Source organism: Lingula anatina, chromosome 6, assembly GCF_051362555.1.
Source record: "Lingula anatina isolate TDL-2025a chromosome 6, LinAna3.0, whole genome shotgun sequence".
Taxonomy (NCBI): Eukaryota; Metazoa; Brachiopoda; class Lingulata; order Lingulida; family Lingulidae; genus Lingula; species Lingula anatina.
In genome coordinates this window covers 11,383,397-11,396,630 of record NC_141772.1, presented here as the reverse complement: position 1 = coordinate 11,396,630, position 13,234 = coordinate 11,383,397, and the positions used below count along the sequence as shown (strand labels likewise).

Below are 13,234 nucleotides of genomic sequence, written 5' to 3'. Positions count from 1 at the left end.
TCAGTGTATGGTCCCACTGTTGTGAGAAGTGACTCGGCAGTGGGACTGAACATGGCACAATATTTATATCTGTGTAATTTATTTACTTATCTGTCTTATGTAATTGTCATTAATCGTAATTATCTATGTCATCAAACTGGCTTTAAACAGCCATGTAAACAGCTATGTAACTGTGGTTTTAAGTTTAAACATATCCTTTTGTGTAACATGCTTATAGTATGTTTATAGTAAATTTATAATCACATCAAAGTTTATCTCATTGCTTATATAGAATATTTTATGAGTAATTTTACTAGTATGTATGTTCATTATATAAAGATTATTTTTTCTAATACCAACTAGAGAAATGGTAATGCACTAATTGTATTGTATCGTCATTAGTATATCATATTGTACAAGGTCATGGCAATCTATGTACCAGTACAGAAATAAATTGAATTGAATTGAAATAATGTTAATAAAAATAATTTGCAAAAAATATAATAATTTGTATTTTATTGCATTGTGATTTTAGCACTTAGGGTTAATACAGACGAAAAATACCGAGCTTTGACACATAGTATTTTGAACACTAGTCCATAAACACGTTATAGCATCTAACAACCGCAAGCACGTGACAAATGTCCCTGAAATTGTTGATGCGGGCAATTTGTCATACATGCTGTCATCTTAGGTGCTGATAAAAGGTCTAGACACGAGAGAATTGGATGTTTGATTTTAAAGCAACTTCATACGGCATACATATCTGCAGATTCACAGTGTATTCACAAAGTATTGGGACCATATTACTTTCAAGTAATAGAATTCATAATGACCTTTGTGTCGAAATACCTCTATTTTCTTGTCATCAGGGCTAGAGCCGGAAGATTATTCGTGGTGACAACCCTTTTACCGATTTTGTTCAAAAGTGGTTGTCACATTGTGCTAGAGAGGCCGGTTTCACAATGTCGGACGTCTTCGACATTGTGGTATTGTGTTAGAGAAGCAGGACGCCTTCGACATTCAAGTTTGGAAACGGTGTTTTAATGTGGGACTGTGCGAGAGTGTGCACACGCTTGAGTGTTCCGTGCACAGTTTATTCTTTTTACATATTTTTTTCTTTGAATACGAGACCAAATACGAGACCACGGGAAAAAAGTAACTCTACGAGCCATGGTTTTTTTATTCAAGTTTCTAATTTATCTTGGTTCAAAGGATGCTATACTTTTTCCACATTGCAGTCATACAGTATACCGGTATTTATCATTAAATTGTTTGAAAACTCAGAAATTAAGAGTCAAGTTAGGAGAGCAGTTTTGTAAGGTTGGGTTAAGCACAGTTTTGTCGAAATCTGTTGTTCTCCGTCGAACTGTGGCATCAGAGAAAATGTATATTAACTATAGTATTCCGTTGTTGACTCACTACTGATGAGATCAGGGTCTCAACGGACAAAACGTGTACTTGAATCTAGGTAAAGAATGTAGGATATCCGTAATTACAGCCACGGTGATCACGTTAGATAGAAATGTAGTGGTTAGGTTAAAATCTACAGTCTGGCGTCGCCAACCTAATGCCTAGATTACATTTACGAGAGCGCCGTGCGATGAACTTGTCCGTATGATTTTTTTTTTTTTTTTTTGAAATCGTAAGGAACTACGGGCTACGCCGAGTATGTCTACATTACATGGCCTTAAATCCGTACGATTCCGTGCAATTTTGCACGGCCACCGTCTACCTCCGCTCAGACGCCGTACGAAGGGTATTACGGGCAATAGGTCCTATACGTGCACTGTACTGGCATCGCATTTCAAATGTATTCTAGGTTTTAGATATTAGAATTATAACCTTTTTGGAAAACTCCAGATGAACAGGTGTTTTTGTGGGCAAAATGGTTCAATAAGTTCATTTCTAGTGAGAAAAACGACCTTCGTGTATGAGCATCAATTCTGGCTCTTCTGTCTAGCATGGCAGCAATCTGTTAGCTCAATAACATGGTAACTGAACTAACCCGAAATGTACCAGTTGCAGTAGTTACATCAGAGATGGATTCTACGTAACCCCCCTTAAAAACACAATGAAAAACATATGGCACACTAGAGTGCCTTTAATTGTTATTAATGAAACTCTAAGTAGGTCGTTTTGTCTTCAATTTTGAAAATTGTAAATTTACCGATCAAAATAATTGTTGTAGAAATAAATAGTTGGCAGATTTGTGTTCAGCATTAAATTTCGTCCCATCAAACACCTGTTATTGAAAATCCTTTTTAATCTAATGAAATATCAATGCCTAAATTTGGGATACATGTAGATGCACTGCGAGGAAATCATGTAACGTAATCTGCGTTTTCATCGAGTGTGTGAGTCTTCATTGGTTGAAGGTGTCAGGTACTGAAGGACCCATTACCTGCTTGTCCATTTAAATAGTTGAACAAATTACAATGTGGTTAGGATTTTCACGGAGATAGAGGAAAGAATTTAACTCATTGCAGACCCAGAGAGCAAATGCTGTTATTAACCCTAGTCTTCGAAAGAGATGAACAGTTTTATCTGGGATTGGTTAGTTCTAGACCAAACAAACACGCACACACTGCGCACATGCAGACACACATGTACACGTGCGCGCTTGAGCATAAAGTAAGACAGGAACGAAGTAAAAAATAATACGAAAGCAACACAAAGAATTAGGGATTATTTAAATATCTTCTAAGTTATTTATTTATTTATTTATTTATTTATTTATTTATTTATTTATTTATTTATTTATTATAGTCTAAGAAACAGATCAGGAGGAGTATATTTGACTCTTTTTTTTTCATTTTGCACAATTTCTACTAACACAGATCACCACCCCCACTGTAAGGACCTACTGCTGTAAAGCGATTGTCTTCAATTAGTTGCACAAATTGGATTTGGAAAACCAATACAGCATGAAGGGGTTTTAATTCTTCTATTTCTTTAAACAAGTTAAATTATTGGCTTACTGCTCCGTTCTTCACATAAGGCAAATTACCAGCAGACTTGGTAAGAAGGAATAAAACCAAGGAATGAAACCGACATCAGTGATAGAAACGTTGGCCATCGACAAATAAACAGTCCGAGTTCACCTTCTATCCATCATAGATCAGATGACGTCAAATATGTGCATAACTTCTCACTGGACAGTAAAGAAATGTGTGCATAATTATCTGTGAATATCGAGTGAAAAAAAAGCAATCTGTTGCCCTGGTAGAGGGTAAAGTTCGCTTAGGGACAGTTAGTAACCCAGATCCAGGTCAATAAATGAAGACATGTTTATATGACCAGTTGACTAGGAATAAGATAATTACCATGAAGATCCGTAGAGCAGATAAAGCCATAGGTTCATCCACCCTTGCCTGAGACCCTTGCATAGCAATATCCCGGAACAAAGAAAAGGGGGAGGAGGGCATTCATTTAAAAAAAAAAATTCGAACGAGACGAGTGCCTCGTCAGTCACAACCTAGCAACAAACAAACCGTTATTCTTAAATAGAATCACGCGTATCTTTGTTTTTGTCGTGGTAATTATATGGGGGTCACGCATGACGGGTAAGAGGCATTGAACGTTGAAAGTTGGTTACTGAAATTAAAGCGGCAGAGATATGCAGTTGAAAGTGCAACACGTATGCGGAATTATTTGATCATGGACACGTTAATGTACATCCTGTGCAAAGGCGCATGATTATAGGAAACAGCATCAAAGTGAGTACTAGTATTGACGCTTTTACGTGACTGTTTTTTAACAATGACCGTGTAAGGTTTTCTTAGCAAGTTACGCAGCTTAGAGCTGGTTCCTTTCTAAATTTTACTTAACCGTGGATTTGATTTGGAGCTACAGGAGCTCCTTGTTAGGGAACAACTATTGTGCTTCATTTGTTTGGCTTGGGGAAAATAATACATGTAACTGTATCTACTGGGATATGTACGGAGATTTACGGTGCATTTATGGATCGAAAATAGAGAGAAAAGAGAGAGACATTTTAGTTTATTTTAAATTCGAAACGAGGCTCGTTAATTTTTCGCTTAGTTATACATAGTAAGAACACAATCTACGGGTCTCGGACGTCGAAGGGGAGGGGGGGGGGGCAGAAAAGTTTTATCTTCCCTAAAATTTAACATTACCTTTTGGAGTTTAATCCAGAAATTCATTAGTGCGGCTTATTTCATTACAATTTTCGACATACATGTACGATTCCTGGACACCAAGGTACAAATAAAGTTATTGTCTTAGACCTCAGTAATAATTATAATTTTTATATATTATTTAGTCCCAAAAAATAAGAGAATGTCGTAAGAGATGACGTATTCACTGTACTCTGTCACCGTTGCTTTAGGAAATGTTAAACACAACATTCATCTTTTTGCTCACTTGTAAATGAGATCTCATGAATACATTGTACCTACAGATATGTTGTCCTCGCTATGCAGAGAGTGCTTATCTATGGTGAATACGAAAGATAACTCTAGAAGTTAAGAAAATAATGCTAGGTCATTTAACCTAATGATAAGCATGAGCTATTGCTACAGGTAAGATACATATATATATACGACCGTAGTCAGCTGATACATGTATCTACTTTAAGTCCATTTCTTACCCCTTACAGAGTGCAGCTTTAAATGCAGCTTTAAATGTCTAAAAATTTCTTTATTTTACAGTTGTATTTGTGACTCGTTTTGTGTGAATTCCGTCTGTTTACCTTAAAACTCTTAAAACTCTTTTCTTTAGTTTTTTTTCGTAGAATATACAGTACAAACAGACATTTCAATATAAATGTGTTCAGCAGTACCTAAGACTATGTGACTGCCACATTTTGTTTTCCACTACACTAGAGGCCGGCTACAGTAGAAAAAACAGTCAAGAATAAGTTGTCACAGACATACATGTATCAAGCTAAAAGATCAATCTGTGGCCCTGATAGATGGAATTTAATCCCCCGCCTCCCATGACTAGTAGTCCAGCAATGGCATGAACCACTGACTACAAAAACTCAGTTCTACTGGTACGGCCGAAATGAAATAAAATAGTGTAAAGGCTTTACACTGTAGTGTCTTAATATGCAGCATTCTCTTTAGCTTTTCGCCTTCTATCTAAATATATTGTCCATGGATTGCGGTATTTGATGCATATTTATGGCTTACACCTTTACTTGTTAACGTTGGGAGACGTAAAACAACATTTGCATGACATTCTTTACAAGCGTGAATCGGAACTATGGCTTCACGTGTATACAAGCATAGATAACAATTTTAATTTGAATAATGTGTATGGGTGACTTTATTACATTAATATAATGACAGTTTTCTCATTGATGTATTCATATTTATTACAAACCCTTTTGATTGATATGATGAATATCATTTTCATCCCAGTTCCTTTTGAATATTTTTCAATGTTTAAAAACATAATTGTTATCGAAAGTATCAAAACTCGGTTTCATGCACGGAAATCTTTTAAGAGTATGGAAATGAAAATGGGAACAACAGAAGACTTGAAATACATTGAAAGGCTTGACTGGGTGTAGCGAAATCGTCTAAGTCTATCGTCACTGTCTGCATAACTCTACTGGGAGAGGGGGGGTGCTCCAATAACCTTATTACATCATTGAAAGATCCGGAATTTTGCTAGGAGCGAGGGAGAAGAGAGCAAGAGAAACGACAAATAAAACGGTACACGAGGTCAATACTTATAAAGCATGTAAGACAGAATGGTGAGATTTTGCTTCATTTTGTCTCGTTTTTCTACTAATCCTTTTTTTTTTGGGGGGGGAGGCTCAGAAGCTAAGGGAGGGGCGTGCCCTCGCTGTGCCCGCTCGAAAACGCACGAAAAGCCAGTATATACTCCACAGCAGTAGATCTACTGCAATCACACTGAAAACATACCTCAAACCTGCTCCGATTTCAGGAATAAAAGAGGTGTACAGGTATTTTCCCCGCTGTAACCATGCTTTAAAAAACTCAGTAGAAATGAAGCATAATGCTCCACCGCAGTTGTTTCTACGTTTCTGCTCCGGTTGCAGGAGTTGTCGAAGTTTTCGAAGTATACCCTTCCCCTGACCCACCATATAGGATTGAGTGCAGGATTTCTGAACCATTAATTCATAATTTTAGTATATGGTGTGTGTTTGTGTGTTTAACGAAACTTTAATTGATAATTCTGCATTGTAGATGTTGCCAGTCAAACCATCGTGTCTCGGACGCCTGAGGGGTGGTATGAGCAGGAATGCAGTCCTCAAAGTGATTTGCATCGGCTGCATTGTTACTGGACTTGCCAACGTAAATACCCTGTTTTCCAGTCTTTCGGGTAGGTTCTGCATTCCATAAAATACAAAAACCTATTGTCAGGTAATACGTAAAACCAGCCTGCATATATATGTGACGACAATGTTGTCGTTTTTGCCTATATCTCTATAAATGCCGTTTATCACTCTGTTACTATAGTTTGCTATCTGGCTGTCTTTTTGTCTGATTGACTTTTCTCTCCACCGCCTGTCACCTTATTAAGTGGATCCGCATTTAATCTAAACAGATGGATTTGCAATATACTATGGAATTGAATCGCAATTATTTCTGCTTATTTCTGCTGTGACTGTATCTGTTAAAATAATCTCTGCGTTGTTTCCAGCTTGACATAAAGACAATGACCTGGCCTCAGTTTTATTTATGTGGAATATCTTCATTTCAGTGACCAAAGATACCCCATTTGCAAGCAGAAAATCATTACACTTTCAAGTTGAAAGCGATGAAACGAAGATACTTCAACGTCGCAAGAAAAGGGTAGAAAACCAATGCGCAGCTGCAAATAAACCGCTGCTTTCGGCGGAAAATGCAGCAATGTCTGTAAAAGGTGAGCAAGTGGAAGAAAGAGCAGCGGAACACAAATATCCCACTTGGATAGTGAACGATGAAGGATCAAGAGTGCTGTACTGTATCGTACCAAAGACTGGCTCTACAAATCTCCGCCGGATTTTCGCGGAAGTTAAAAGTCGCAAGGAGAATAAGACGGAACTTTTTGATTGGTCAAAAATGACACCAGTGAAATCGTGGCATTTCGGATTCGATTTTCTCATGCAAAACAGCAAAAGCCGAATCGCTGAGATACTACAGAGACCGAACAGCATTAAAATCCTTAGTGTTCGTCATCCATTCGAAAGATTAATTTCTCTTTACAAAATGATATTTGAAGGAAATCGCTATGAAAACAAAACAGAAACTTTTATTCAAAAAGTGACTAATGGAGTGTCCTCCTTGATCAGACGATATTTAAACCGTCCTTATGACAAATTAAACATCACATTTCCGATGTTTATCGAGTATATAGTTTACCATGGCAAATGCGTAGAGGAAGGCAACTGTACAGTTAGCTGGTATCATGCGCACTGGAGTCCAATATGGCGGATGTGTCGTGTCTGTTCCCTAGGCTATGATCTCATAATGAGAATGGAGACTTTCGACCAGGATCTGCCCGAAATTTTCAGGCTTACGAATATTACAAAATCAACCATTTACCCTGAACAATGGAAAAGGACCAGTAAAGGGTCAATGAAGAAATATTTCTCACAGCTTTCCGATAAGTTGATCGAGGATCTAAAAGAAATGTATAAAATGGACTTTAAATTGTTTGGCTACGACTATTCTAAATCAGACGTGTTTATTGACTGAATAGACTTGTGATAATCTTAATGACCGGAATGTTAAACGACAGACACAGTAAGAGTACAAGGGCAGGCCCCTTATTTATGCTACCCCTTTAAGCTTTTTTCCATCTGCACGTTCCAAACAAAATGAGATAAGCGTGTCCCCTTTGTAAAAACTTGGAAGCTGGGGCAAATGGTCGATCGAAATCATTAATTTAACTTTAAAAAATTAAAGAATTGCGTTTTGAGCGGAATTCATTGGTACTACTGAAAAGTGATAACACAATACAAAAATGTGTGGGATCGTCAAAAAAAATGCCAAGAAACAGAATGCGATAGGTGTGACGAAATAAGAAGTGGCGAAAATGTGCTAGGTGCGACAAAAGAGCCAGTGCAGAGATTCGGTGGATGGGAAAGGCCTAACTTACCATTATTAGGTCTCCATTACATGTGTTGCACTTGTTAATATTAGTAAAAATAATAATGATTATTATAAAATTGGCATTAAACTCGATGTTCTATCCGAAACTTTGCTTTGTGGTAATACTTCCTTCATTCCCTACGTCATCAAAATCCATAATAAAAAATACAACAGAAACGTATATTGCCATCATGAGCTCTTGAAATAAACGAACGTTACTTTGGAGTGCTAGTATGTTTAAGACATGATCACATTAGATGCCATTTGTAAGAATAAATGTATTCGAAAAGATATAGAATAAAACATATAACACTATTTGACGTCGATTCCTTCCATATGCGCCAATTCAGATTATAATTCTATAATCCTTTATTCATGTGTTCACACCAGAGTTAGTTGGTGAAAATGTTCAGAGATAAATGATAAAACATAGACTGTCAGTTACACAAATCTACAAGTTATACAACTTTCAAGTATTGATCTTAGTCGTGAAAATTATCAGTGATGAACGTTACTTAGTAAATAGTTGTTTATTTACGAGTATATGTATCCAAAAAATGTTACGAAATGTAGGTCCTACTGTACTACTTTTAAGTTGGAATTTTGATTTTCTAAAATCAAATTGTTTTTGAAGTTCACCTCGTCTGGATGTCGTAGGACAAATTAATGTGCCTGCTAAACAGTAGTTTTTGAACAGCTGTTTCTTGTTCAAAGCTAGGTCACACGTAACCCTAACAGTTGACATCACGAAAATGTGGCATTGTTTTCGCTTACACTGGATTCCGTAGAGCTATTCCATATCGAGGCTCTAGAGACGATGACGTCACATAAAGGTGAATCTCGGGACAATTTTGACCCAAGGTACCCGTCACCCTAAATATGCCAACAGAATAATGGGAGTAATTTCCTCGGGCTCGGCAATCAAACCGATATTAGTGTGATAAGAAATGCAAAGTATCCCAACCAGAATTATCCCATTAAATGGGAGGGTCAGTGTTTAACAGAAATCATATTTTGGTTTTGGTTGACTTAGATGCAGATAATGTGCATTTGGCATTGTTAATTTGACATTTGCCCTCATGAAGTGAACTGTTTAATGCGAATTTCATGCGGTGTTTGGAATCAACAGAATTCCTTGGATTCTCTCTCTCTCCCCCCCTCTCTCTCTCTCTCTCTCTCTCTCTCTCCCCTCTCTCTCTCTCTCTCTCTCTCTCTCTCTCTCTCTCTCTCACACACACACACACACACACACACATCAACATTTACTGTTTGATTAGTCATACTTCTAAAATTTTCTGGCAAAACAAAACTGATTTCTTTTATAAAAATTACAAAATAAATATCACCATCCTCACAAAGGAAAAAACGTCTATCAGAACTAAGTAACTGTCTAATTAAGGATCATATATTTGTACAGTAGATAATACCAAATGGTTACAACAGTTCTATAAAAGATCAACTACACAACTGTCACTACCGTGTAAGCAGACAAAACTGAACACAAAAACAAATGAATAGAGTGTGGTAAAGATCATTCATCAAGATAGAAATAAGCAAACAGTCCGTGCATAAAAACCATCATAGCGACCATCATCATAAAGAATGAGTGACCAAAGGGACTATCCTTTGTAATGTACATAAACAAATAAAGTATTAAAGTGATTAATCAAAGAGCGCTCGGGTAAAGGGCAAGTGGACAGGCCTAGAGTGGTAACTACTAATATATCATGTAAACAAATTAATTTAAATAAACAGTAAAAAATACCAAATAAATAAACAAATAGATAGATAAATAAATAAATACAGTGTGAATGAATTAACCAGAGAATAAATAAATAAATAAATAAATAATTTTTATGAATTTATTATACCAATAAACAAAATAAAGTAGACAAGCCGTCCTAGCAGCCCTTGCTCTTTAAATAGTGACCGGCGACCTTACACACCAAAAATATATATACAGTAGGCCTATATGTCATGAATAATAATCGAAGGGATTTTACATATATACACACACAAACACACATACACACTTATACATGTAGTTCATGCTTGTACATACTCTGATATCAGAACCATCCTCAAAAAAAAAAAAAACGACAATCTTAATCAGTGTCAAATAAGACAAAAAAGTACTTAATCAAGAGACATAAAAATAAACACATAAATATTTTGCATACAAGTATTGCCCCACTGATAAATAATAAACGACCTTGGTGCTCTTTACAGGACACACCTGTGTCTTACTGCACGAGACAGGTACGTGGTCAAAGTACAGAGGTGAAATCAAAGAGGAGAGGGGGGGGTGCTGTTACTGAGACATTGACTGCTGATATGAATTAAATAAAAATATTTCCCCTCCGCGTTTCGAAATAAGGAACTGGAAATAAAATGAAGACAACAGTAACAAACGGAGACATATGTGGTCTGATCTGTGACATTTTCGTCCCTAAAATCTTTGCGCTGATCAAAAACGGTCGTTCTCTCAGTCGCAGGCTGACCCCGGAACATCTTCCATCTAGATCCGCATCTGTCGTGAAGATGCCAATGCAGGCTTTGTTCGTGCCACAACACATAGCCACACCTTACACGGACCGAAGTGACGCAGGTAAACCAGAGGCATTTACGATTAAAATCTTTGGAATTCATTATGGACAATGATTTTTGTTTTATGTACAGCAGGCCTGTCCGGTTTCTGTGAATCTAGATCCGATTTTCTCACAAATTGCCGATTGAAGTGGAAAGATAAGAAGCTAAATGGCCAGCAATTTAGTCGCTTTCTGTGAACATTGCAATACAGGGTTCCTGTGTATGCGTATCATTTGACCATCGCTTCATTGCGGAGAGGGCTGATATCAATTGTTTTTGTAGGATCATTTGACTCTTTGATCTGTGCAATTGAATTCTGGGCAGTTCGTAATAAGATCATATCTAGAATGAACGAAAGAATGAACGAAAAAACAAATAAATAAATAAATAAATAAATAAATAAATAAATAAATAAATAAATAAATACGGGCACATATAAATAAATAGATAAAAAATATGCAATGTAATAAGATCAATAAAAAACATATTAAACGTCTAGTGTGTCACATTTGGTATTTTCCCCATATCGAGGACAATAATCTGATAAAGATAAGACTCTTTGCCTCATATGAATAATTTTCTAGAATAAATTATCGACAGGACGCAAACGGAAAAGGTCAATGTATATACATGTACATGTAGGTCCTACCATAGCCAAAATCTCTAATCCCCAATAGAAGTCTCTTCACGTAGACTCCATGTAAAGCAATCGAATCACCGATGGCTAAGAAAGTGTTACAAGTAAAAACATGGGCAAGTAAGACAGAGACAAATGAAAATGCATTTTGTTTTCTAAGACCTGCGGTGCATGATTAATACAAATCTATGCAGTTGTTTGCACGCATGGTAATCAAAATAGTTAGACTAGAGGAATTACGGTATTTCACAGCGAAGCATAAGTAAATTTGCTTGCATTTATGTTCTACGTGTACTGGTGATACATACGTATATATAAAAAAACAGATGGATAATAAATATCTAATGACCATGGTTAATTGAATGCATGAACATGTAGCTCCATTCCTGGAGTTGGTGCGTGGTGAAGATGAACAGGGTGATCAATAAAAATCAGAATGCATCGAGTAAGAATTAAAGTATGCAGGTAATTCATGCGTCAGATTAGCAAACTTATGAGTATATATCTTGAAGTGAAGCAGCTTTTTCTCCAACTAAATTTTATTTTTGATATACAGACTGTAACGAACGGAAATCTCAAATGCTATAATGTCTCATTTCCCATAATCAAATCTTTAATGTTGTCTGCAAAAATAGAAGGTTTGAGATGGACATTAATATTTTCAGCATATTTAGCAATGCAAATCTACACACTAAGTATATGTGTAAGTGACCTAAGCAACAATGTTCAGTGAGCTGTTATGAAAACCAACATGCACTAGCACATGTAGCAAAACGAAAAAGGGGCCAGTATCTGCGACCTGTCCTTGTACAACATGTAATACAAATCTACATGTACAGACACTCTCAAAGGGTTGTCTTTTTTTATGAAAAAGTGGACCTCTCATTCGCTTTTATTGACTTTAGTTGAGAGTTGGCACAGAACCTAAGTCAAAATTGTACTTAGAGTAGAACATACCCAGCCAAAAAGACGATTTTGTCCGCCCCCTTCCAAGCTTAGTGCTACAATATTGTTACAGGCCTAAAGAATACACCGGTATGCGCCAGCGTTTGCACAGATGCAAAGAAACCAATAGTGCTAACACTTCCCTGCAAGCAATGAAAGCTATACAGGATAAGGGTTGGAACAAGGATATTATGGACACACAGCTGTTATTATTTTTCCCTTATAAAATCAAACATCAGAAATTCGTCGGTAACCAATTCACAGCATTTAACCTCGTCACAGCCGCGTGTCGTTGAGGCCTGGATACTAAGTCTGCTGACGTCATACCTCGTGCGATGTCGGGGCAGAGTTCGTATGCTCAGCTATAATATATGCCGTCCGTGACCTCTCCGTCTGGTATCTGATATGCCCGACCATATTTGGATGTGCCTTGCATTTTTTACGTTGCCTTTTATGTAGCCTTACCTGAACCCGGTACAGCTATGAATAGACCAGTCTATTTGTTTTTTAAACAGTAGTAAAGAATGACTGTTACGGATTTTGATGACGTCTTGACAAAACTACACTTTTTACTTCTTGTTTTTTATGAATTTGTTCATTTATCAACAATATGACAGTTCCTGTGGTCGAAATACAGAAAGGAAAAAAGTAAAGGCCATGATTTGAACAGATATTGGAGGTTTTATAAACAACAAATTCATTAAAACCGCAGCTTTCATACCGTACCATTCTTCGCTCACATGTCCATTTGATCTATCAGGAAATATCATTGTTAAAACCATGTCATAAAGTTCAATTAGTGAACATGTTCTTCTAGTTTAATGTTCAAGAAGGGAAAGTCATTTTCATATTAGTATGGCTTTTTTTTTCAATTTAATATTGAGTCATAAGTCCTCAAAACTCATATAACGTATCATGGACTGACTAAGATTATCTCCACGGACGCGGTTTACTGTTACTATTGGTCAGCAATAAAATCAAATGTGGTCACTTTTGAAGACATGCAGCCGTC

General features: G+C 36.7%; 1 protein-coding gene across 4 annotated transcripts; it reads left to right on the top strand.

Moving 5' to 3' along the window:
* The first annotated feature begins 2,829 nt into the window (after positions 1–2,829).
* On the top strand, positions 2,830–8,366 carry LOC106153405 (carbohydrate sulfotransferase 11). Of its 4 annotated transcripts, none has more exons than XR_015335155.1 (4): positions 2,830–3,698; positions 4,403–4,523; positions 6,162–6,297; positions 6,679–8,366. XR_015335155.1 is itself a non-coding variant. In XM_087015799.1 (4 exons), the coding sequence occupies exons 1-4, from the start codon at positions 3,675–3,677 to the stop codon at positions 6,772–6,774; spliced, it is 216 nt and encodes a 71-aa protein (XP_086871925.1). In that variant the 5' UTR covers positions 2,862–3,674; the 3' UTR covers positions 6,775–8,366. The 4 variants fall into 4 exon arrangements, 2 of the variants coding, with proteins under 2 accessions (XP_086871925.1, XP_013382780.2); XM_087015799.1 differs by lacking the exon at positions 4,403–4,523 and having other exon boundaries at positions 2,862–3,698; positions 6,679–6,707; positions 6,748–8,366; XM_013527326.2 differs by lacking the exon at positions 4,403–4,523 and having other exon boundaries at positions 2,959–3,698.
* The last annotated feature ends 4,868 nt before the right edge of the window (positions 8,367–13,234 follow it).